Genomic DNA, 23,108 nt, shown 5'->3' with positions numbered 1-23,108 from the left:
ACTGAATGGAGTAAGCCAATGTAAGACAACATGTTAGTGATGCCCCACATGCTACTGACAGCATTGAGGCTAATGTTAGCAATTTAGCTCATTACATTAATTTCAACATACTGAATGGAGTAAGTCCATGTTATTCAACGTGCTTGTGACTCTCCACATGCTATTGAGTACATTGCAGCTTACTTTAGTATTGATGCTAATTTGTAGCATCAGAACGTTGGGTTCCAAGCGACGGGCACACTTTGGCAGGCCTCATTTAAATTTCTTCAGAATTTTTCTAGTTTTACTTATAACTTTGTGTCCCAAAAACTTAGCAAGATTCAACTTAAAGACAACCCCTTAAAGTAAATTCAGTTATAAAGTTGCCATTTCATATCAGTCATTTATTCTTATCCACAGAAAATCCTGACGCTTTAGAGCCCAGGAAGCCACGTTTTCTCGGCTGCTGTATCAATGTGAACAACATTCACAAAGAGCCTGCCTGGCTGGAGCAGAGACCAAAAAGAGACATTTTTAATTTTTTGCTCTAGAAGAAAAGCTGGTTGTTGGAAAAACCCTGGTTAATTTGATCATGGTGGTCGAATGTGTCAGCAATGGTTACTGACTAGTTTTGATGAAAGCCACTTATCCGTTCAGCTGCAAGAACAAACACTGACTTATGCATTTTATTAGTGTTGAACTTGTTACGAATACAGTTACTTATGCATAGAACCATATTCAATAAATTGGGTCAACCTGCCAGCATGCCTAGGTGGGCCCCATGTGGGGAAAAGCAGGGCAAACCATATGGGTCCCATATGGGTTTGTCGGTGGGTTCCACGATGGCCCCACATGGGTTTGCCCATGCAGGGCCACAACCCACATGGGCCCTACATGGGCTCTATATGGTGGTGGCCCACATGGGTTTGTCCATTTAGGGCCCATGTAGGGCCCATATGGGCTGTGGCCCTACATGGGCAAACCCATGTGGGGCCATCGTGGAACCCACCGAGAAACCCATATGGGACCCATATATCAGCCCTCCTTTCCCCCACATGGGTCCCACCTAGGCATGCTGGCGACATTTTCATTTATTTCCGGAGTTTTTCTACTCAACTTATTAAGTGAAACACGTACAGATGAAATACACACAGTGTAGTAACTTGTTCTCAATCAAAGAAAACAAAACGAACCTAATCACTGGCACTGGGTTGACGCGTCCTCCTCCTCCTGGATCCAATGAATGAAACTTCAGGTTATTTTGATTGCAAAACATTTATCGATGTTGCGCTCTCCAACAAGAGGCGAATTTTAATGTTGAACACTTATAATCAACTTAGTACAATCAAAAGGTTTCCAACCCAGCAACAACAAACCACAACGATGACGACGGTCAAAAAACTGCGTGTTTCCGCCGCAATCAGCACACCTGTTGAAAGGTTACCTGTGACTCCATTTAACCATATGATGCCACCCACTGTGACTTTTAGGTATTACACCGAAACAAAAACTAAACACACAAACCCAAAAAATGTGGTTCTAATTGCAGACTGACGGTTACGAGCCCTTATCTAAGTTAATCATGATGATTTTACATTTACAGACAATAAAACATTAAGATTTGAATATTACATGAGACCAATAGAAAAAAAAATCAATACAGAAATGTAGGCTCCTTTAAAAGCAATACATACATATTTCCATCCCAGACTATGATAATAAACTGGGTGGATTGTAAGACATTTTAAAGAGTAATATTGTATGTTTGGTTTATATACTTTATTTATCAGTGTGCACTTGTTTAGTCTTTTTTTTTTTTTTTTACTCCTCTAACTAAGAGGCCGCAATTCTAGCGGTTAGCCGCCAGGGGTCAGTGATGCACCACACATACTCTAAGACTGAACCAAGAAATAACAGAGAAATGGGAAGAAGATTAAAAATAAGTGGTAAATATATTTGAACAGGAGTGAAAGCAAGCAAAACCCCTTCGAAATATGAACATTCCCGCATATATGTAGCATTGTTTTTGGATGATTGCTAGATATTTTTAGTGTCCATTAAGGATCCAGTCGACTGAGCATCTGCTACACTTTAATCTCAGAAAAAGCTCCGTGATTTCTGATTTTGGCAGGACTTGTGTTTTTCAAGGCCGCTGAGGTAAGCAGAAAGCAGGAAGCACAGTCACCGAACAGAATGAGGCCAACATCCCATCATGCACTGCTCAGAGACAGATCAGCATCACGATCTGCAAAACAACCAGTAACTCTGACTAGGTGCAAAATGACTAATATTTTCACAGGAAACAGAGAAAACTAAGTTATATATTTACATTTTTCAAAACGCGTCTCTGTGTATGGAGATGAATTATCATCACAAGTTCTGTTGGACAAACTTGTGGCCATAATTGACGTGACGTAAAAGGCAAACATGGAGACCCGACCATGAATGCGCCCAGGTCTTAAAGTAGGACAGCAGCTAAGTCTGTTTCCTCCTGAAGTCCGAGCCTGAGAAGCAGATTGGCTGCATGAAAACTCTGCACCCAGAGGGAGTGAAGCGATGGGAGGCACTTTAATCTCACATAAAGCTCTCATAAATCAAAGGGATATCAGTGGTGGACCACATCATCCAAATCACATGCCTTAATTCAGCGGATAATAATTGAATTAAAAAAAAAGAAGCATTACACAACATGCTCCCTCTGCTCCTCACACTCAGACCTCCACACACCCAGAACATGACAAAGCCACTACGAATAAAAGGTGTTTTTTTATTTTTATTTATTTTATTAAAATTAGCATGCAGTCTATTTCCACACACAGTATCCTTGAAATTTGACTTTGGCTCCAACTACCATCCCTCTATTTTTTGCCTTTTGCTTAATTGGGGTCACTTGCACAGTAACTTAACCTGAGAAGTTCAGACTACCCTCACCCCAATCCATTAGACAAAATCCTCTGAGAGAATCCCAAGGTGTGGCCACACCAGCCAGAGGATGCAGTCCCTCTACTGGGTCCAGGGTCTTCATCTGCTTCCCAAAGGAGGCATCCTAACCAGATGGATGCCTAAACCACCTCGACTGGCTCCGAAGGAGAAAGGGTAAGGCTGTAAACACCAGCCTTTAGCAGGCAGGGTGTCCTTATCTTATCTTTTGTTCATGGAGCAAAACAGTGTTTCATTGTTTTTTGTTTTTTGTTTTTATTTAAGTGCATTTAAATCACTGAGACAGATGCAAATGACCATATGAACATTTTTAATGAACACCTTTCACCCAATTACCACCGAAGATAGGCACCAATGCAGGGGTAAATGGATAAAAACAATGGATAAGTGGAGGGATTTTTAGTAGCGTGTCCCGATGTTTTCATATGACTTTGTGATTATTGTGTGAACGCCACCCTGCAATGGACTGGTGACCCGTTCAGGGTGTACCCTGCCTCGCCTGGGTGTAAGAAAATGGATGGATGGGATGGATGTGAGAACACCAACTCTTGACCTCCTGTTGACTCGGTTTGCTAATCCCTCTAGCTGACTGCACACTTTAATTGAGTTTAAAATAAAAATAAATAAATAAAAATAAAAACAGTCAGGTCCTTGTACTGTACTCTTGTTCTATTTTGGCCCTCCTTGGTAAAAGTGATACTAACTTTTTTTTTAATGTTTATGATAAACTGTCCAAGATCAAAATATTAAATACAACTTCTTTTAAACACTCCTGGTAATATATCAGATTATATTATTCATGTAATCATTTTTCCGCAACATATAAAAGAAGAAGAAGGGAGAGAAAAAAAAAGAATAATTCAAGTTACAATTGTTGAGAGGCGCAGCTTTAGGTTACGGAAACCGACCAGATGATATGATGTGCGACAGCCCCTGCAAAATGACATCAAATGAGACAAAGTTATTAAAGTAAAGCAGCCATAAAACTGATTTACTTTATGTTTCTCTTTGCTTATGTGGCTAATTGCTGCTCTAATAGCATTTGTTATTGACCGTTCAGTGGAAGATCTACAAACATGACGCAGATTGTGGGTGACGCACGAAATGGGCGTTTTTTTTCCCTGGTCAAACGCTGCAAAAAATGTTTCACTCAAGTAATTGGATTTAGATGGGTGCTGTTGGAAAATGGAAAGACAGTTTGTTTGCTAACAGTTACCTGCAGCATAGCAACCTGATAAATATGCTTTACAATTGTGGTATTGTTGATTTCAGAAGGTTTAAAAAGCAAGGAACGTGTTTGATGGCGCAAATTAGTAAACTGAACTTCTGAACGTGATTTGCGGGGTTTTTTTCTGTTTGTTTGTTTGTTTTTTCTGGATAGTGATTCCAATGCCTCGGGTTTTAGATATAAATCTGAAAATAGGTTAACAAATAATATTCATAATGCAGCCAGAAGAGAGAGAGAGAGAGAGAGAGAGTAACTTGCGCACTTCTTGCAGTGTTCATCCCCTCCTTCTCCTTTGTCTCCCCCACGTCTCCTCCCCCTTCCTCTCTGATGAGGGGGCAGGTCTTTTTGTAGTGGGCTGTATTACTGCCTTGGCAGGTGATGCTGCAGCTCACACGGGGCTGGAACAGCCTCCTTGCTTATCTGCATTTAATTAGACAGGTGACCTGCTTTCAGCACCACCGTGCGTCAACAGCTCCGGCAGCGCACATCTCTCTCTTTTTTTTTTTCTCCAGCCTTTACCCGCCCGGTGCGTCTATAGGCAGACAGAGCGGCTTCATCCCCATCAAGACGCGGCACCTGGTTCTGGAGCTGTCCAAGCATTCAGCACTTCTTCCTTTTTTTTGTTTGTTTGTTTGCTTTTTTTTTGTTCCTCAGGAAAAGAGATTCCCCCACCAGACTCACTCACGCCGATAGGAACTGGTTTCCTGCGCGCTCCGTGATAGATTATTCCAAGGATGGCGTCAAAACGCGTTGGCCTTTTCGTGCTTCTCCAGCTCGTTGTTCTGAATGTAGTGAGCCAGACATCTGCCTTCCCCACACCTACAGCCTCAGCGGATGGTGAGTTCGCGGGAACTGGGGCACCGTTTGATTGACAGAAATGTGCGCAGTCGTTTTTAAGATTTGCATAAAACTTCCCAAAAGTACAACGAAACGCTAAATGGAGCGCATAAAGAAGGATAAATTAAAAAAAATTTATAAATTGTGTTTGGTCTGCTGTTTTATTTGCCTTGCCTGTTTTGTAGTCTAAATTCAAATTAAATATACTTGTCGTGTAACCCTCAGAGTTGAGCTCCGTGCAACTCGGTGGCGGAGGCTGGTGTTTTTAATGCGCCCGGTCGCTTTAGGCCGCTTGTGGTCTATTTTCGCCACAGTTTAATCTTTTGTTTGATAATCCGATTAAGCTCTGCCTTTGGTGGAGAGCTCGGAGGGCAGAAACCCAGCAGATCACATCAATCTGAAAGGTCAATTTTCACCGAAGCAACTTTAAATTATATCCCAAGTGAATTAAAGTTCGTAATTAAATCACCTGTACGGCTAATGTATTCTGCTTTCGGCCACCAGTTTGATCGCCTAAAGCGGTGATTTCGTTGCAGATAAAACTGTGTACAACAGACAGCTGACAGAAGAGAGACCTTTGCAGGAACAGGTTGGTGACGTCCCCTATTGTCTCAACACACCCCACACAGCTAATTTTCTTCTTTTAATATCCGGCCAAATGTGTTTTATGGTCACTTTTCAAACAGCGCCTGGGTTCCCCACCCCCTCTTATCCCTACAAACATTAATTATCAGGCCTCATATCCTGTGTGACAATCAATTGTTTGTCCTTGCCCAGATTGCAGAGGCCGACAGCGTGAAGGCTGCGGTGCAGTCAGCAGGTAAGAGGACACCTCATTGCCAATCAATTGATGGCTCTGTTTCCGCCTGCTGTGCAGATTCAGGTTGCAGCAGCCTTTCCAGTAATGGAGCCATCGTCTGCGCCCTTATTCATTGTTGTTTGCTTCCCCTTCCTTGACAGAGAGCAAACAACCCGCGACCTCCAAGGACGCGGAACCAGAGCAAGGCGACGACTTCACCATGCTCAAGTCTCTGGCCGACGGCCAGAAATCGAAAGAGGCCCCGGAAGGGCCGGTGAAGAAGGGGGATCATCAGTACGTCCCCGACGAATCCGATTCGACGAAGAGCAGACGTCTGGCTGACGACTACGACTCCACCAAGCACGGGATGGACTACGGCAAGTACCAGGGTATACGCCCGCTCGACATGCACTTCGCACTGATTCTTCTGTTCCTTCCATCCATCAAAACGCAGAAGGGAGCGCTTCCCATTAAAACAATGACGCACTTGTGTCTGTAAGTCACTGACACAAGTCTCCGGTCTGCGTCCTTTGTCTTGGTTTTTGTTTTGTTCTTTTTTTCCACCCTCATCAAGGACAGACCCGTAACGCGGGCTGCTGCCTCTATCCGTTTGCTGGCAGGCCACCAGGCAGACATTTTAAGAAAAGAGTAGACTGAGGAGACACGTGGGTATAATGGAGGTGAGCCGCAGCAGAAAGGAAGCAGTCAGAGGCAGGAGGACACGTGAATCCAGCAGAAACAGATTATCCTCTTCCTCCTCCTCGACTCCGATGTGGTGAAAGCTGATGCTCTGTCTTCCACTACTTTGCAGGATGCTTTCATCACTCATATAGAAAAAAAAAATAGAACATCTTTTTAACTACTGCGCTTTTTTTAAAAATGTTTCGACATATGAATATTTAATATAAACTGTGACAACACAGATAACTCACAGTGAGTATTATAAATGAAGAGAAAAATGTTTTAGTTTGTTTCTTTAATGAGTTCGGATAGAACTCCAGATTATTTAGTCCTTCTTAAAATGTCTAAAATCACTTACCGGTGTATCACATCGTATCTTAAAATATCTAAAATCACATACCGGAGAATTCTCTTACTTTTTTTTATTTCATACATTTTGTTTTGAGCTGCCTTTACTATCAGAATTGGTTTTCCATCTCTCTAAGATGAAACGTTTTTCCCTATAGAGTCTACATGCATTTTTGTATAGCTTCAGTTAGTTTTTTTTTTTTTTTTTTTTTGTTGCTTAAGGAGTCAATTAAATTTTTGTTGCTTAAGTGCAAATGAATGACTTTCTGATTAGGCATCAATATGCAAATCTTTCCTAAGAAAATAAGTTATATTTATGGCATTCACATTTTTTCACATCACTTTACATTTAGCATTTCAAGGGGGCCCACATTTACTGCAATCTGACCTTTGAAGCCCTCTTAGAGGTCAGGTGACTGGAAGTCAAACCACGGAGCAGCATCGCTTCCTCTGCTCCTGCATTTCGACCCAGCAGGGACACAAACCTTTTGTTTCTTCTCCCCCACTTCCAGATTACGCTCTATACGCTTATATTTGGCAAGCTCAGCAGTCAAGATCTTTTCAAAGTGAGCCAAAAATAGATGGAAGGAACCGTATCACTCATGATTCAACCTGCACACATGGACAAAAATAATCTGGCACTGCTCCTCGTTTTTCACTCAGTTTTGGACCTCAGGAAGCAGCCGGCACCGTTATGCAAGTGTCAGACTGTCGCAGTTGCACATTTGTCGCTCGGGATTGCTGTGACACGCCGAATATGAGGAACGCTTTTTTTTTTTTTTTTAGTGTGTGAAGAAAGTAATTCTTCTCCGCGAGGCTGAAAGCAATGACATCGACCGTCTCTCTTCACAGATGACCCAGAAAGCTTCCGGCAGGTTGACGGCACCCCGCTGACTGCCGAGGATATCGTTCAGAAGATTGCCAACAAAATATACGAGGAGGACGACAGAGGGGTGTTCGACAGGATCGTCTCCAAGCTGCTCAAACTGGGGCTGGTAAGCACCGAGCTCAGCCTCGCCCTCTGAAACTCGTGTTGAGTTGAGCCCCAGCGGGTCGCTTGACATTTTCCCCCTGCGGGGGGCTCGCTCCCCCTCCCTCTGCACAGTCTCTACCGTCACTATAGCAGATGAAGATATGTGTAAATTGCATTTATTGTTCCACGAGTTCAGATGTGAATTAGTTTTTTGTCACTTGATGGACAGCTTGTCTTTGCCCCTCCCCCTGTTGAACTGAGGTCACCGATCAATAATCTGGACTCTATCATCACAAACTTGCTGTTATTGTCTGATTCCTTTTTTTTTTTTTTCTTCTTTTCCTGTAGATCACTGAAAACCAGGCAGATACTCTGGAATACCAGGTGGCCGAGGCGCTCCAGGATCTCATCACCAAAAATGCGAAGAATAATGAAATCGAGGACATGGACCAGGAGTCTAGGGGAGAGCAGGACGACCTGGGTTCAGACACAGTACGGCGGGAGACAAAAAATGTCATAGTCATGGTAACAGCTGCTAGGATCTAAAACCTGCCGTTTTTTTTTTCTCTCTCTCAGGATGCATGGGAGACACCCAGGCGGCGTTACGATGAAGAAGACGATGACGAAGTAGCCAACAACGACGACGACGAGACTGCGGACGAGGTGGACAGGGATGCGGAGGAAGACGTGGACAACAGCTGGGACAAAGAGAAAGAGGAGGGCAACGAGGTGAACCCTGAAGACGGGCTCCAGGACCTGCAGTACTTCCCAAACTTCTACCGGCTGCTCAAAAGCCTCGATTCAGGTGAAAACTCAAATCCTCCTCACAGAAGATTATTTTATTTTAGCCAGAAGAGGATGAGTCAGGGCTTCCCCCCCCCCCACATTTGTTTGAACACAGAAAAGGAAGTGTGGATGATAAAACCACCCACCCACACACACACACACACGCACACGCACACACACACACACACACGCACACACACACACAGGCACTCTAGTGATCTCATTATCGACACTCCAGTTACGAAGAATTCAGCGGTCAAACGTTTCAGGACCATTTCCATCCATCCGTACGTCCGTCCTCATTTTCTACTGGCTCTCTGCTTTGTTTCTCCAGAGCAAGACGCTCAGGAAAGAGAAACCCTGATCACCATCATGAAGACGCTGATCGATTTTGTGAAGATGATGGTGAAGTATGGCACCATCACTCCTGAGGAGGGAGTTTCATATCTCGGTAAGACGTTGAAAACGATAATTTGGAGGTTTAAATTTTCAGGTACTTCATCAGGTTGCTGAATCACTATTCGAGGTAAATGCTTTAGGCTTTGAATGAACAGGTTTTATTGCTCATGTGGTCGATGTGGAGCTCAGTTTTCGTGGGACATTTTCAAAGTTATTCACCACCAAGACTGTTTGTGCTACTTTTTAAAGTGCATAACATGAAAAGAGAATAATTACAGCTTATCCTAGTTAAAACCATCCATTCATCCTCTTTTCCATAAATATGATGTTTTGTGTTTAACATTGATTTTGAAGCATCAAGAAATCTTTTCAGCAGTTTTTCATGAGGGCGTTAAGCCCAGGGCGGCATGCCATCGGGGGCAGCATGCCAAAAACAACAGGGCAATTTAGCTGTTAGTTGTGTCCCAAATTTGTTTCCTATTGTCTATTTGCACATCATGAAGCCAATGAGGAAAAAATACAATATTTTCACCTCTTTTGATTGGCAGGTTATTTAAAAATTAACTCAAACATTTGGGGTTGTGTGAAAAATCTCTCTCTACAGATATATATACATATACATACATGTATGTAATGATGTGACAAATTTGTTGCTTTTTTGACATGGGGCTTACAGCAAGAAGAAGGATTTCAGATTTAGACTTTAATCCATCCAGTGTGCATCCATTTTATCCATGTCTGTTTTTTTTTTTCTTTTTTTTTCTGTGTGCTGTTGGTCTGAAGCAGTCGAGCGTAAAGCCAGTGAGGGCAGATAATAAATGTCAGGGGGCTTCCAGTATGACCAGACTGGTTGCGATGTGGGCATCAGTAGCCGGTGGAAAGGTCAGCCACCTTTCACAGACAGCACAGCCGTCATCTTTACGTCCGCCTCGGGAAATCCCGAACCCATCCGGTCCTCTCTCCGTGACGTAATCCTTCCCTCAGTTCAAATCAGCATCCAGTCGAAAAGAGAAATTTAAACTTAAAATTAGCTATAAAAAGAGAGAGAGAGAGAGAAGTTTTGATTAAATGATTTACTCTTTTCCTGCCTTAAATTATATTAATTTCATCTCACAATATGAGTAGGAGAAAAAAAATGAGGTTCAATATGTATATATCGAATTTCTTATTAATTTTTAATTTAATGAATTGATTTTAATTGAATTTATTTACTTCATTTCATTTTGTTTTTTAATTTCATCCATAAATATAATATGATATCTAATAGTTCATATAGGTTTTTTCTTTTTTTTAATTTAAAACATAAATAACTTGGCAGCCATGTTTCCCCTTCACTTCTACTGTTGACATGAATGAGATAAAAACAAATTTAGCTCCAAGTTTGTCGTCCGCTAAGGTTTAACCCGCTGCGTTTAGCCTTTAGACGGATTATTCAATTCTCCTTCAGATGACCGTTCCCAACAGATGGCCATTACTGTCTCAAACTGCTGCCACGTTAGCTGCTACACACCGCCACCGAGTGTAATATACCATTAGAAAAGACGCAGGTCTCCGTGGCAACCGTCCCCCAGCATTCTCCTAGTCCAGGTTATATAGCAAGACACAGAAATGGATTTCCTCCATCTCCTAGCGACATGCACACGCCCTTCCTCCTCCTCTCTCTCTCTCTTTCTCCCCTGAACTGGTTGTGATGTTCCAGTGAATCACAGCAGGTTCACCACTGAGTACTCAGGGCTGCCAATCATCTCTAATCTGGCAGCGGGTGATGCTTGCTTGCTTCAAGATGCAGCCAGAGAGTGAGCGATATGCAGAGGCAGGAAGCACGGGAAGGGAGGAAAAAAAAAGAGTGGCTTATTCTGTGCTTATGTGTGTCTCCAGGTGTGAGGAGGTGGACGGTGTACATAGAAAGAGCAGAGGAAAGTGGGCTGATTAGATAGTAAGGAGTAGAAAACACAAGAAAGGAAATCGGAAAACGTTTCAACGCCGAGTCTTGTCATACCCTCTGTTTGATCTGTGAAATAAAAAGATTCCTCAGGGTTCTGGACCCGATCAGAAAAACCAAACTATGCCTCTGCTCTCATCTGCATTTTGTCCTCCAAGCTTATAATATTACTTAAAGCAGCTCAGGTGGTAACAAACAGTTTCTAACCAGCAGATATTTCTGCTCACGTCAAGAGGAAATCAATAAACACCGCAAAGGTTCTCGGAGCTATTTAAAGCGCAAAGTGCTTTAATCTGTCTGTTAACTATTTATGCAAAGCTTTTAAATGATGAATTAGAAAACTGACGGGAAATCAACACAGACGATGTGTTTTTAGCTGCATTTATCCCCAGAACATCTGCTTCCTTTATCTTTACGTGTAATGTTTCCCTCCTCCTGTCCTGTCCAGCCACATGATCTGTGTTTGTCTCCTCGTTTCATAATCTCTCTGCAAACACATAATATCCCACCCCCCCGGCCCCCGGTAACACGTACAACACGACTTGAGGATTACGTGATGAATTCATGCAGAAATGTAAACATTTAGAAAACAAACGGCAGCATTTGGTGATGTTAAACAGGTCCAGCACACATACAGATAATTAAACCACACATAAATTATTCCCATAAAGGCTTTTTCTTTTTTTTTTCACTCTGGTTGAGATTGCTAATTAAGCCACTGGAAATGAGAATGGAGGAGGGTAAAAAAAAAGGAAACACAATGTTATGTTTATTACTGTCGTCATGCTCCTGAGCCTCGTATTCGTTAATGAGAGCGAGGCTTTCTCTCATGATAATAACCCTCTGAGTCACACAGGAACAGCGTGAGACGCCGAAACGGTCAACGGGTGTCCATTCATCGTCCGCAGAGAGAACCGACTGACCGCACTGGACCGACGAGATCTGAAAGTAAATGTTTGTCCTCTTCTGTCCACCTGCAGAGAACCTGGACGCCATGATCGCCATGCAGACAAAGAACAAGCTCGGAAAGTCCCTCGTGGTCCCGGACATTTCGGGTCTCACCGGTAACGTTTATTTTTTTCTCTTGAATGCGTCAAACATTCTTCAGAGTGATATCTTTTAGGCAGTGTGATGAAGACAGTGGCTGGACTGAAAGTTTGAAAATAACCAGTTTTTGTTACTGAAAACTAACAGAATTCAAAAAAAGGTGCATAAAAAGACCTTTGTAACTTTATCCTAAAAACTTGTAGTTAAGTAAATTGGCCCAGACTGGATATATATTAAAAAAAATTATAATTGTTTGGGAAAAAATGGCAAATTGTCCTTTTCTTTGGTCAGAAAAGAATTATGTAGAAATAATCTACATAGTTAGATCACTTCTTTGGCTAAACACTTTCAAAATGGCTCATCAGTAACCTGCAATAAAGTAAAGTTGTTTTCCGTTTCACCTGTTTTTTATACTTTGCCTTCCATGTCTAGTTACACCTTTGATTGAAATGTTAAGCTTAGAATAGATCATTTTATTGCACAATATCAATCCAGTCTTTAAGTATATTTGCTCAAGGATTTGAGCACAGGTCCTTGAAATAAAAAGAAAATAGCTAAGCAATTATACCTGCCTTTATGCAACAATTAAAAACTTTAAATGAACTGGAATAAATCAGGCTGAACAATAAGGCCAGTTCATTTTGCCAACACAGACAATGACGCGAGAAGTTTAAAACATTTCCAAAGTTCTTTCCCCCCCCCGCAGTAGATAATTATTGCACTGCAATAAGATTACTTTAACTCAACTTTATGTTGGTATCAAAAATGCAAAAGAAGAATGAATCACTTCGGGGAGCGTTATTTGAAAGGCTACTGAAGGACGGAAGCAGCTAGCTTCTTGCAAATCAGATTTAAAAAAAAGAGTCAAATTACAGATGTCCAATTTACTGAACAACCACAAAGTGTTTCCGCCAAGAATTTGAACCATTTTTGTGTTTTTATTCTGCTTTTAGGGAAAAACTTTGACGAAGACGACAACACCAAATCCGAGACTGCCAAGATGCAGAAGGAGTACGAGAACCTGAAGGACTCGACCAAAGAGGAGCAGCCGTCAACTGAGACCAGTCAGTCCACAGGGAAACCCTGACGACCGCCACACACATGCGTAGCATTTTGTTCTACGTAGCCAAACTCTTTCACAGTTTCAACATTTTTCTTCATTTCATGAATGACAATGTCCGGCCTCGTCCTTAGCACTCTTTGTGTTTTTTGTTGTTTTTTGTTTGTTTTTTTTTTTTGCTCAAATCACAATTTTATTGTTTTTTTTTGTTTGTTTTGTTTTGTACCTCCTCATGTCTCAAATAAATATATAATTTTCCAACAACAACAAAAACACAACAAATCCTCACCACTTCACTTCAATTAAGCAAATTATCATACTCAGTCTACCACAAAATTGGTTTCAGTGCAGTGGAAACCAGTTCAGACATTTTGTTTTTCACAGCGGAGCTCCTGGGAAATAAACAACGCTCCGCAGTTCAGGCCAATCATAATTAAGCCCCTGCTCGTCTCTGAACTAGGCCAGTCCAATAACAGGCACCAGAAAAGCTTGTCACAGCCTCGTCTAGTGCGTGTCCTGGCAGACTACGCACACGGCACGTCAATACAATCCACATTTCCACCCAGACAGGAACAGATAAACAAAGAACAAAATAAAACACAGACTGGGGTTGTCAGGCTCATCAATTACTAAATAGAAAACTGATTGGCTGGTTTTAAAGTCTGCAGTGACTTGGCCTATTTAAGTTTTATCAACAAAAAAAAAAAAGAGAAAACATCTATATTAATGCACATTTGATCTATGACTAAATTAAGAGTATAACTCTGTATATATTACATTCATCTGGGGAGGCTTGCTTTTTGAAGCCGTCCTTGCAGCCGTTGTGTTTTCTGTGGGAAAAAAAACAAAGCATGAGGGTTACATTTTTCACGTTATGAATAATTTATAAATCTACTACTTGGCTGTTTTACTAGCTGGTAAAATGAAGGTCCTTGCAAGTTTCACAGTCTTGGCAAACAAGAAAATGTCTTTCAGGAATAATAGTGTGTCAGCGAGGGAAATGTCTCACCTCTGTTCTCCGTTTCTTTGAAAACCCAGATCAGCCGGCCAAATCGGAGACCTACCTGGAGGCCATCAGGAAGAACATCGAGTGGCTGAAGAAGCACAACAAGGAAGAAGGCAAAAATGGTGAGGCGTTTTTTTCATTACAGCAAAGTTGATGATGCAATCTGAGTCCTGATTCCTTCATCTTGCTGAATATGGCTGGAGGTTACACGAGTTTGCTGATGTGACACACAGAAAAAAGCCCTTATTTCCAAATCACTGCTTCTTCATTCTTCAAAAACTGCCACGTCTGGGGCGTAGGAAAACCGGTGACCCTTGTTGTCCCCTATTTGCATTTTAAAGGAGCGTGGTATATTAAAATAAATGCTTCGCTCCAGATCTCATCAATATGGATCATCCCTAATCATGCCATCCTAATTGCTCCAGAAACAGCTGCTTGCTCGCGGACAAAACACTTGAATCTGCTTCGTTAAAACACCAAACATACAGTAGCTGAAACGCAGGGGTGTTGTTCTCTGATACTTTCAGCTTTGGCCTGCAGAGCGGTAAAAACTCTTGTAGCGTCTCTGGCAAGGCCGGATACAGTCGGACGTCGCCGTGTTGCAAAATCAATGGCCTGCGCTGCTTAATTAGGCAGAGGGGAATGAATCGCTAATGAGTTCTCACCATTCAGATCTATGCGTGGCAGTCGAGCTCAGCATGATATCCCAGACAAGAAAACAAAAGTTCAGGCTCCGCGAGATTTATCCGCACCGTTCGTTTTATTTGTGCCGATCTGATCCGAGCTCAACAACAAGGATAAGAAGGTGAAGACAGAGGGATTACGGATTAAAACCAAGTTTGACCCAGATTCTGGCTTCCCTTCCTGAACACAGGAGAAATAAAACGACAACAAGAAGAAAAAAAAACTAGGGACTCTTGAAAGTGCAGTGCTGATGGAGGAGAGGGGACATGGGAGGCCAGATCAGCAGGGATGTTTTGTTGGGCGCTCATCTTTAACCTTGCCCTAGATAGGACACTTCATTAGCATTCAGGAGTGTGCGACGGTTGTCCGGGACAACTGGGGGTTCCCCGTCTTCTTGCCAGTGAACCGAGACATACAGATAATGGTGTAAGAAGAGGCGCACACGGACAAAATGTGTCCAATCACCCAATTTCCCCATGATCAGGCTCCATTTAGGACTAAAATAAAGCAGCATGAGGGTGTCCATTTGTGGCTCATTTCGTAGCACACTGAACTCCTCTTTGAAGCCCTCGTCCTTGTTCTTTTTTTAGGAGAGATCAAAGCCTTCGCGGCTGAAAACAGTGTCATAGAAACAGAACGGGATCCGAGCCATTCGTTGTGTTTACTCTACCAGAAGCCTCCATTAGGACGATCTCAGCAGCCCATTTGTGTGTGTTAATGAGTTCATGTAAGTCCGTCCGCACGCCGGTGCGTACGCCTACGCTCTGTAAAGATTAGCCAGAGGAGCAGATGGACACACACGGAAACATCCTGGCTTTTGCCACTTGGCCCTGGTGACGGCGACTGACGCCGCGTCTAATCGCTTTCTTTTGATCTTTTCCACGCAAGTGGCTCAAACCGTAAAGCGCTGCAACGATCCGCCCCGCTGCAAATGCTGGGAGGTCGCAGTGTGTGACCTTTTGGTCGTTCTCTATCCATCCGCTACTGGTTTAGTTGGAGTCTATGGACCTACATTGGGGCCATATTGTTTGTTCAAAAGAAAAACTATTTCAAACTGAAACGAAAGTATTTGAAATGGAAAAATTAACTCAAACTAAAGATTTGAAACTGAAAAGATATATGTTTTGAAGTTGAAAAGAAAAGGATGGGAAACTGATTTTTTTTTCTCACTGATCATTTCATCTGAAACAAACTGAAAACAAATCATACTTTAATAGGGCTTAATACATTTAAAAAATATGTTGCAGCATGTGATTAAGATCTGCAAAAATACTTCATATGTACATTTTTTATTGCAGTGGAATAATCTCACACTGAGAAATATAATCCCCACATCTATCTGGAACAAATGTTGGCACCCGTATTGTTAATGTTTTACCAATAAGGTAAAATAGGGTTCCAGGCTTCTTTTATACTCTTTTGCACTGTTGGAGCAGAAAAGGGAACTTTGAACATTTACTTTGCATAATCCCTCCACATCATCCAGTCTAATAGATTTTCTATATACTTCAGGTCCACAGACTGAAGAATCATTTCTGCGCTGATTTGGCCGCCTGCTTTGGTCGATGTCTTGTTGAAACAACAAATGAAACCCAGTTTGTAAGGTTTCACTTTAATATTTTCAGGTATTTTATGGTCCGTGTGTCAATACAAATTATGATTCATCGATTGAGATTCTTGATCTCAACAGTTTCACTTTAATATTTTCAGGTATTTCACAGTTTGTGCCCTCCAGCAAGAATTCCCAGGGCATTTTGAAGTCCACAACATCACAGATTTTCTACCATACTTAACAGTGGGCATAAGGTGCTTTTATTTACATTCGTCTTCGTTTCACACCAAAGCCGCCTGCAGTGTCATTTATCAGAAAGTTCAACCTTTGGCCACATTTTGCTTGCAGGAACCTTTTCCATGCTCTGTTTCCACAATATTCACAAGAGTTAAATTATGTCACCTGGGTAACGGCTGTTCAAACACGCCATTAAACTGCGACTACAAAGCTTACATTGTAGTTATAGTTGCACTAATGGAAACACGACGACATTTAGACACTTTGAGACACCAAGTCAGTTTAGAGCTGATGTTGGATGCTGTGTTTATAATGATTCATATTATTGGGATTTTCTCCCATACCTGAATAGATGTAAGGAAATTAAATGTTCTTTTTCCTAAATAATCATATTTTAGCATGAATGCGAATAAAATTATCTATCGTCTTGCAGCATGACCTTCTCATTAGACGGCTGCAAATCTGGCATCAGACAAACATCCTTTGACCCTAATCCTCCTTGGAGCTTGTTTGGGTGTGGCGTCTCAAGGGTTCCCCCTGCCATCCTTAATGAGCCTGCTGTGAACGTCAGATTATAAACCGCCCTCATGTGCTGCTTCTCGTTCCTCCAGATTATGACCTGTCCAAGCTGAAGGATTTCATGGACCAGCAAGTCGACTCGTATATCGAGAAAGGAATCATCGCCAAAGACGAAGGAGACACCATAAAGAGGATCTACAGCAGCCTGTGACAAGATAATCCGTCCCAAGTCCGTCACTAAGATCTCCTACAAGAACACAGACTCTCTCAAATGATTTTAAATCATATGATAAATTACCGACAGTATAATCAAAACCCAGTTTCCCAGATGTTCCAAAAATGAACCAGAATTTAAATTCAGTCTCAACTAAATTGAAATTTGCACCCGAAAACGGAAGACAGCTAGCTGAAATCCTTTCATGAGGAACCTGAGTACTTTGTCGCATCACACAGTGAAGCCTGTGAATGTTAGAACCGCATTGCAACAATAAATCCACAGATATCAAATTATACTAATGTGTAAACCTGTCTTAGTCAGCCATACTTATCTTATTTTCCAGCGCATATGTGAGATTTTATGTATTCTTGCTTTTTTATTTTACCATAATTATGTTTGTGACGTTATGATGTCTGTGCGCCTTGTTGCTACCTTTTCTTTTTCCTGTTCTGCTGTAATCCACCTGGATCCCGCTAGGGGGCGGTGTCGCAGTCAGTAATTCTCTCTGCATGTCTCTACTATGTGTTTTACGTCTCCATCAATGTAGAGGCAGATGATAGAAGTATTTTTAAATGTAAATATTTGTGGGGTTTTTTCCTAAAGTTGTAAAAGCAAATAAAACATTGCCTTTTCTTTATATGTGGTCTGCATTGTGCTTGACTACGAAGCACCTGATGAAAGAAAAATATATCAAATGTTTATTTTTTTTTTATTGAGCCTTTAATAGAATCCTTTAAAGTTTACAGAATAGCTCATTATTATAAACATCGCATTTTTGTATCATAATGTATCACGGTTATTGCGACAAGCTTCAACACAAACAACCAATATAATCTTTAAACTGACTGTATGCAAATTGTGTGTTTCTCGACCTGCCTTGTGTAAATCCAAGTTTTTTTTGGAGGCCTAAACCAAACATAAAATCCATCTGCACCTCGAGATAAAACAAAACAAACAAAAAAAAACACATTCGACATGTCGTGGTATGGCTTAAATACATATTTATTTATTTCCGCAAATACAACCAAAGAAGTTTAAAAGCACAATAAAACAGCTGTTACAGACATGTTGTCCACACACATAAATAATGCATTCACACTTCAAAAATAGAACTCTCTGCACTCTTTTTCCGACACAAAACAAAGACTTTGATGAGGCAAATGTGTTCAAAAGGCTTGAGTCCATCCATCACCTCACTTTAGCAGGATTTTGCTCACGCGGGGAGAAAACACTGATGAGAAAAGCTTTAGCTTTCCAATGATTGGTTTCTTCTGAGAATATTTTTATTTTATCATTTTTAAAAAAAAACATCGGGGGCTTTTACGGTGCCTAATCTCAACGCGTCATGTCTCCCTGTGAGGACGAATGCGGCTGGTGTGCTGTGTACAGCAGCTTCGCGTGAATACGCTCAGAAAGCAGACAAAACAGTAAAAAGAAGAAAGAAAGAGAATTAATAAAACAAATAATTACAGTTTAATAAATAAGAAGGCAAACATGACACTTGTTCAGCAAGGTAAACTGAAACAGATGAGGTTGTGTTTATGGTCGCGTCCTCTAAAGCTCGTGGTATGACGTTTTGGGGGTCGTGTCGTCTTCCTCGTTGCTCCTGAAAACAGACAGACAGATGTGATCAGAGGTTTAAGCACAACACAACAACGTGAACTCATGTCTTTCTTTCTTTAGTTTTAAGTCAGTGCGAGTGTTTGAATAACAGGCAAATTACCATTTATGAAAGAGCCATTTCAAAATATGCATGCATGTCGTGTGGCAAGTTGAAAACGACAACTGAAAGAAAGCCTCAAAGCTGAAATATATAACTTTTATGAACAATGTTTTCTTTTTTCTACATATTCGTTCAAACTGTCACTATGCTGCGACAGTATAACATGAGACAGATAATCAAAGGAGAGGGTGTGAGCAGCACATACACAAGGGTGACTGACAGTGCGAAGACCCTCCTCCTGGCTCTGATTGGCTGTTTCTGACCGAGACCCGTGCAGAAGGATGCAGAGGAGCTCATTTTCTTCCACAGATTATCTGCCTCATACTAAACAGTCACAACACAGAGACAGTTTTAACAAATACAAAAAAATTATTTATAAAATTTACATATGGCAACTTTGAGAAAACCCTTTAGCAGTTTGCCACCAGCCATGTTTGATCACATGGCCAGTTTTGCTCTTGATTCCCAGAGTTGACAGAAAGATTTTCCTTCAAATTCTGACACACGAACTACATTGTGTTGCTGTAACATATGAAACATATTAAAGTCTGCGTTTGAACTGAAAAGTTCAAAGAGCATGAATACTTTTACAGGGGAGCTGATTTGCTGTCTGTGTCTTCATCACAATCTTTCCTCAGAAACACCAATGGCCACGGCCCAAAGAGTTGCGAGTCCGTTAAGATAATCCCTGCTAGAAACTGCAGTTCAGACTCTTATCTGAGCTTAGTGTGCGATTGCCAGAAGTCCCAGTCAGCGCGTAAGAAAAGTAAAATGTCATCAGAAAAAGGAAGGCCAGCAAATAAGGCTCTGTGCTGCAGCAGCCAGATGCCTTGTTATGCAACTGTCAGGTACTTAGCAGGAGATTTAGCCTTGGCGTGTTGAGACAGAGAGGGGGCCGCTCAGCTACAAAGCTGCTCTCGCTCATGTCAGCTTCATAGTGGACTGAGTCACACTGCATACTTTATTTCCACTTCTGCCTCACTCAAAGCGGTTCTGTCGGGCTATTATCGTTGGAACGCAGCGCTTCCTCTAAAACAGCAGCGCCGTTTCTCACCCCGGCGTTCGGGTTGTTGCTCCGGGTTTTGCTGTCTAACGAGTAAACGAGCTTCTAGCCTCTGTGTGTTTGGGCAAACAGAGGCGTGCGTCGTTGTTTCCACACCAATCCAAGGGCAAACACGCGCCCACACTGCATTCCTGTTTAACTTTCCTGTTTCAATAAAATAAAACCATAAACCTCAGATTAACTCGGGGAGGAATAGCAGTGATAGCTGCTTCTTCCTTCATGACAGACTATTCTGCAAAATCAACTTTCTTTTGGACCCGATGGGAAGCTTTTGAAACACTAAAGCTGTAGTTTGTTAACCACTTACTTCATTATTTTTACTTTTTGTTCCTGTGCTGCATTAACAGGAAGTCCAAATACTGTGCCAAACAGAAAAACTGTGTATTCTAATATTTATATAATAAAAAAACAACTTTTAATCTAATCATCTAATATTTACTTTTAAGAATTTTTTTTCATTCTTTGACAGAAAAAAAACTGTTCTCATATATAGTGGATTTCAATATCAGCAGTTTTTTTTTTTTTTCTGGAACATGACTCCAAATTATTTGCAGAAAATCTACATATTATTAGCTAATTTTTTTGTAGTATATCTAAAATATTTGAAGCAAAAATTCAGGACAGGAAGCTGACAAACCTAGGCGCTGATATGCATTGCCACCATTTCCAAAGTAGCCAAACCAGAAGCGCCATTCGTGTTTCTTGGTGCTGATTGGCTGAGATAAGAAAAACTTCTGCAGCAATGCCAAGACATTTCCCACTGTGCGTATTAATGTTATAAGCGTTTTGTAGAGGGCGTGTGAAGTATTTGTGGATCTTAGCTTTTCTTGGGCAGCTGATAAAAGTTTTATGTTCTGTTGTAGAAACAACACAAATTCTACTGAGCCAACAAGTTCCCCAAATAACGGCTCCATGTCGGCTCATCGGACCAGAACAAGGCTCCTACAGGGATGGAGCCAAAATAGGAGGGTTTCCACCAACACTGGCTTTGCCTGCAGTACTTGAACATTTGCCAGCCTTTATCACACCAAGAAGAACTGGTTTGTCGCAATTAGCGTTTCACGAAGCAATACTCAGTCAACAGTAACGCCTTAGACAAACAATCTGATGTGAACAGGTCAGATTTGGACGGTTAGAGAGGACGTGATTCGCTGTAAAACAGAACCCGGAGCTCCTACAGTGAGGCCTGAAACTGGGACGACTCACATCAAAGCAGCTGCTGCACCGTGAGGGGAGGAGGGCGACTCACCTTACTTCCTCTTCCTTCAGTCTCTGTGCAGCCTGCTTTGACTGTTTGATTTGCAAATCCAGTCTGTGCAAGAAGTCTTTGGCTGACAGCTCCTCAGGCTGAGGCTGAGGCTGAGGCTGGGGGGTGCTGGAGTTCTCGGGAGGCGGCGACGAGGAGGGCGAGGGTCCCTCGATGTCCTGCGTCATAACGTGGGGTACGTGTGCATCCTGGTTTGCCGTCTCCCCGTCACCGTCAGGAGACTCCAGAGACAGTCCGTTAAAAATGGAGCGCTTCTCTGACACCACGGGGATGTTGAGGCTGTTCCTCAAGAAGATGCAGTCGTTGCTGAACAGCTTGTTGGCTCGTTTGATTTGCTCCATCTGCAATATGAGTGAAATAAAAAATAAAATAAAAATAAAATTAAATAAAATTAAATTAAATTAAAAAAAACAATGTTTGGGTTCAGGTTTTTAATAGTGATGCTTAAAACAACATCTGGTGAACTGAATCAGGCAATATTTCCTTGATTATTGGGTTAGGAACTACAATGTCAGTTTTCCCCTGAATGCATCAAAACAGAACACCCAAAATTTTCTTCAGTCTTTGACTAACTTTTTTTCTGAGTTAGAGACATTTGCTTTGTTGTATACACAACTGGATTGAATTGTTGAATAAAACTAAATTTGCACAAATAAGAATAGGAGTTCCAACTAAAAATTAAATTGTCCCTTCAAATGGAGATTTAAAGGGAAAGAAGAAAAATGATATGCCTTGTTCGTTCTGAATGTGAACATCTCTCTCTGCAGGTCAGCTCAGAGCTGGCACAAACACAGAAACTAAGTGTAAAAACTAAGGTCGCGTTCACACCAACTGAGTGGAAACTACAACCGCGGTAGAACTTCCTGTGGGAAACCGTGCTAAAAAATGCACCTAACCACAGCTGCCAACCTGAGTGCAGAGGGGCTTCACGTAGGACTTTTCTGAGCTCATACTGTTGTGCACTGATGACTTTAAATTGGTGAATTTGGTGAATAGACACACACTAGATACAAGAGCTCAGGCGTACTTATTTGAAAGTGATGCTGTGGCTGGTTGCTGTTTATGTGTCAGGCGGTTATAATTACCATCATGTTTAGTTACTGTGATCAACATGAACGCAGCAGGGCAGCAGCCTTACCGTCACACCGTATTTGAGAGCAATCCCCTGCAGAGTATCACTGTCTGTAACCCGATGCTCTATGTATTTCTCCCCCAGGGATGCAGTGACGCTGGCTGTACTTCCGTACGAACGGATCTTGGTCCGGGCCAGGCTCTGGGACAGTTCGCTTTCGGACTCGGAACCCGACCTGGACCGCGGGAAAATGGGCTGGGCAAGTCGACCTCCTCCTCCATCCCGCATCGGCAGGACGGGAGAGAACTCCGCCATCTTCTCTCCTGAATAAATAAAGAGGGCAGATACCTCTGTTTGTCGTCACGCCCTGGGTGTCTCTCTGCAGCCGAACTACAGCGAAGGTTTAGGCGGCAGGAAGAGCTCCATCCCGGGTCGCTTTGGGCACGTCCACCCTGCGGAAAAGACGCATGTTTAGGGGGAGACAGCCTCACCGCTCCCCTCTCGCGTAGATCCGCTACGTTGATCGTTGTACGTCCAGAGGGAACGTCGAACTTCCGGTTAGACTTTCAAAATAGTTGTCAGATCGTGATCAGAAAAATTACATGTACCCATAGTATTTCTAACAATGACATGATTTCTAATATATTTATATATTTATTTATTATATATCAGAAATAATAAATAAAGACTTATCTTCCTTAAAGATAGGTCAACTTATCTTTTAAGGGAGGGAACCATATATATATATA

At 41.9% G+C, this 23,108-nt stretch overlaps 2 protein-coding genes and 1 long non-coding RNA gene across 4 annotated transcripts in view; 1 reads left to right on the top strand and 2 right to left on the bottom strand.

The window, feature by feature from the left end:
• LOC103143595 (uncharacterized) overlaps positions 1 to 1,483 on the bottom strand; it is a 37,316-nt gene extending 35,833 nt beyond the window's left edge. Inside the window, exon 1 of the long non-coding RNA XR_476813.2 lies at positions 1,173 to 1,483. This is a non-coding gene — a long non-coding RNA (uncharacterized LOC103143595). The remainder of the gene's footprint in view (positions 1 to 1,172) is intronic.
• Positions 1,484 to 4,497: 3,014 nt separating this feature from the next.
• On the top strand, positions 4,498 to 17,384 carry scg3 (secretogranin III). Of its 2 annotated transcripts, none has more exons than XM_007560195.2 (12): positions 4,498 to 4,984; positions 5,521 to 5,573; positions 5,762 to 5,804; positions 5,945 to 6,172; positions 7,665 to 7,807; positions 8,134 to 8,277; positions 8,362 to 8,590; positions 8,906 to 9,022; positions 11,893 to 11,976; positions 12,913 to 13,023; positions 14,058 to 14,147; positions 17,110 to 17,384. In XM_007560195.2, exons 1-12 carry the CDS (start codon positions 4,882 to 4,884, stop codon positions 17,226 to 17,228), a joined length of 1,464 nt encoding a protein of 487 aa, XP_007560257.1. In that variant the 5' UTR covers positions 4,498 to 4,881; the 3' UTR covers positions 17,229 to 17,384. The 2 variants fall into 2 exon arrangements, with proteins under 2 accessions (XP_007560257.1, XP_007560258.1); XM_007560196.2 differs by having other exon boundaries at positions 4,499 to 4,984; positions 5,945 to 6,160.
• An 834-nt stretch (positions 17,385 to 18,218) lies between these two features.
• On the bottom strand, positions 18,219 to 22,913 carry lysmd2 (LysM, putative peptidoglycan-binding, domain containing 2). The gene is made up of 3 exons (XM_007560194.2): positions 22,426 to 22,913; positions 21,270 to 21,628; positions 18,219 to 18,840 (listed from the first exon to the last, which is right to left on the bottom strand). Exons 1-3 carry the CDS (start codon positions 22,672 to 22,674, stop codon positions 18,789 to 18,791), a joined length of 660 nt encoding a protein of 219 aa, XP_007560256.1. The 5' UTR covers positions 22,675 to 22,913; the 3' UTR covers positions 18,219 to 18,788.
• Between the last annotated feature and the right edge of the window lie 195 nt (positions 22,914 to 23,108).

Source organism: Poecilia formosa, unplaced genomic scaffold (assembly GCF_000485575.1).
Source record: "Poecilia formosa unplaced genomic scaffold, Poecilia_formosa-5.1.2 Scaffold113, whole genome shotgun sequence".
Classification (NCBI taxonomy): domain Eukaryota; kingdom Metazoa; phylum Chordata; class Actinopteri; order Cyprinodontiformes; family Poeciliidae; genus Poecilia; species Poecilia formosa.
The sequence above is the reverse complement of the archived record's forward strand: the minus strand, read 5'-3'. Positions and strand labels throughout refer to the sequence as shown.

What these genes read in the sequence shown, in the direction of transcription:
- scg3 (XM_007560195.2), top strand. Translation starts at nt 4,882, where the DNA reads ATGGCGTCAAAACGCGTTGGCCTTTTCGTGCTTCTCCAGCTCGTTGTT. An exon ending in GGACTACGGCAAGTACCAGG is followed by an intron (nt 6,173 to 7,664) that starts GTATACGCCCGC and finishes CTCTCTTCACAG; the next exon opens with ATGACCCAGAAAGCTTCCGG. An exon ending in AGCTGCTCAAACTGGGGCTG is followed by an intron (nt 7,808 to 8,133) that starts GTAAGCACCGAG and finishes CTTTTCCTGTAG; the next exon opens with ATCACTGAAAACCAGGCAGA.
- lysmd2 (XM_007560194.2), bottom strand. Translation starts at nt 22,674, where the DNA reads ATGGCGGAGTTCTCTCCCGTCCTGCCGATGCGGGATGGAGGAGGAGGT. An exon ending in CTCTCAAATACGGTGTGACG is followed by an intron (nt 21,629 to 22,425) that starts GTAAGGCTGCTG and finishes CTCATATTGCAG; the next exon opens with ATGGAGCAAATCAAACGAGC. An exon ending in CTGAAGGAAGAGGAAGTAAG is followed by an intron (nt 18,841 to 21,269) that starts GTGAGTCGCCCT and finishes GTCTGTTTTCAG; the next exon opens with GAGCAACGAGGAAGACGACA.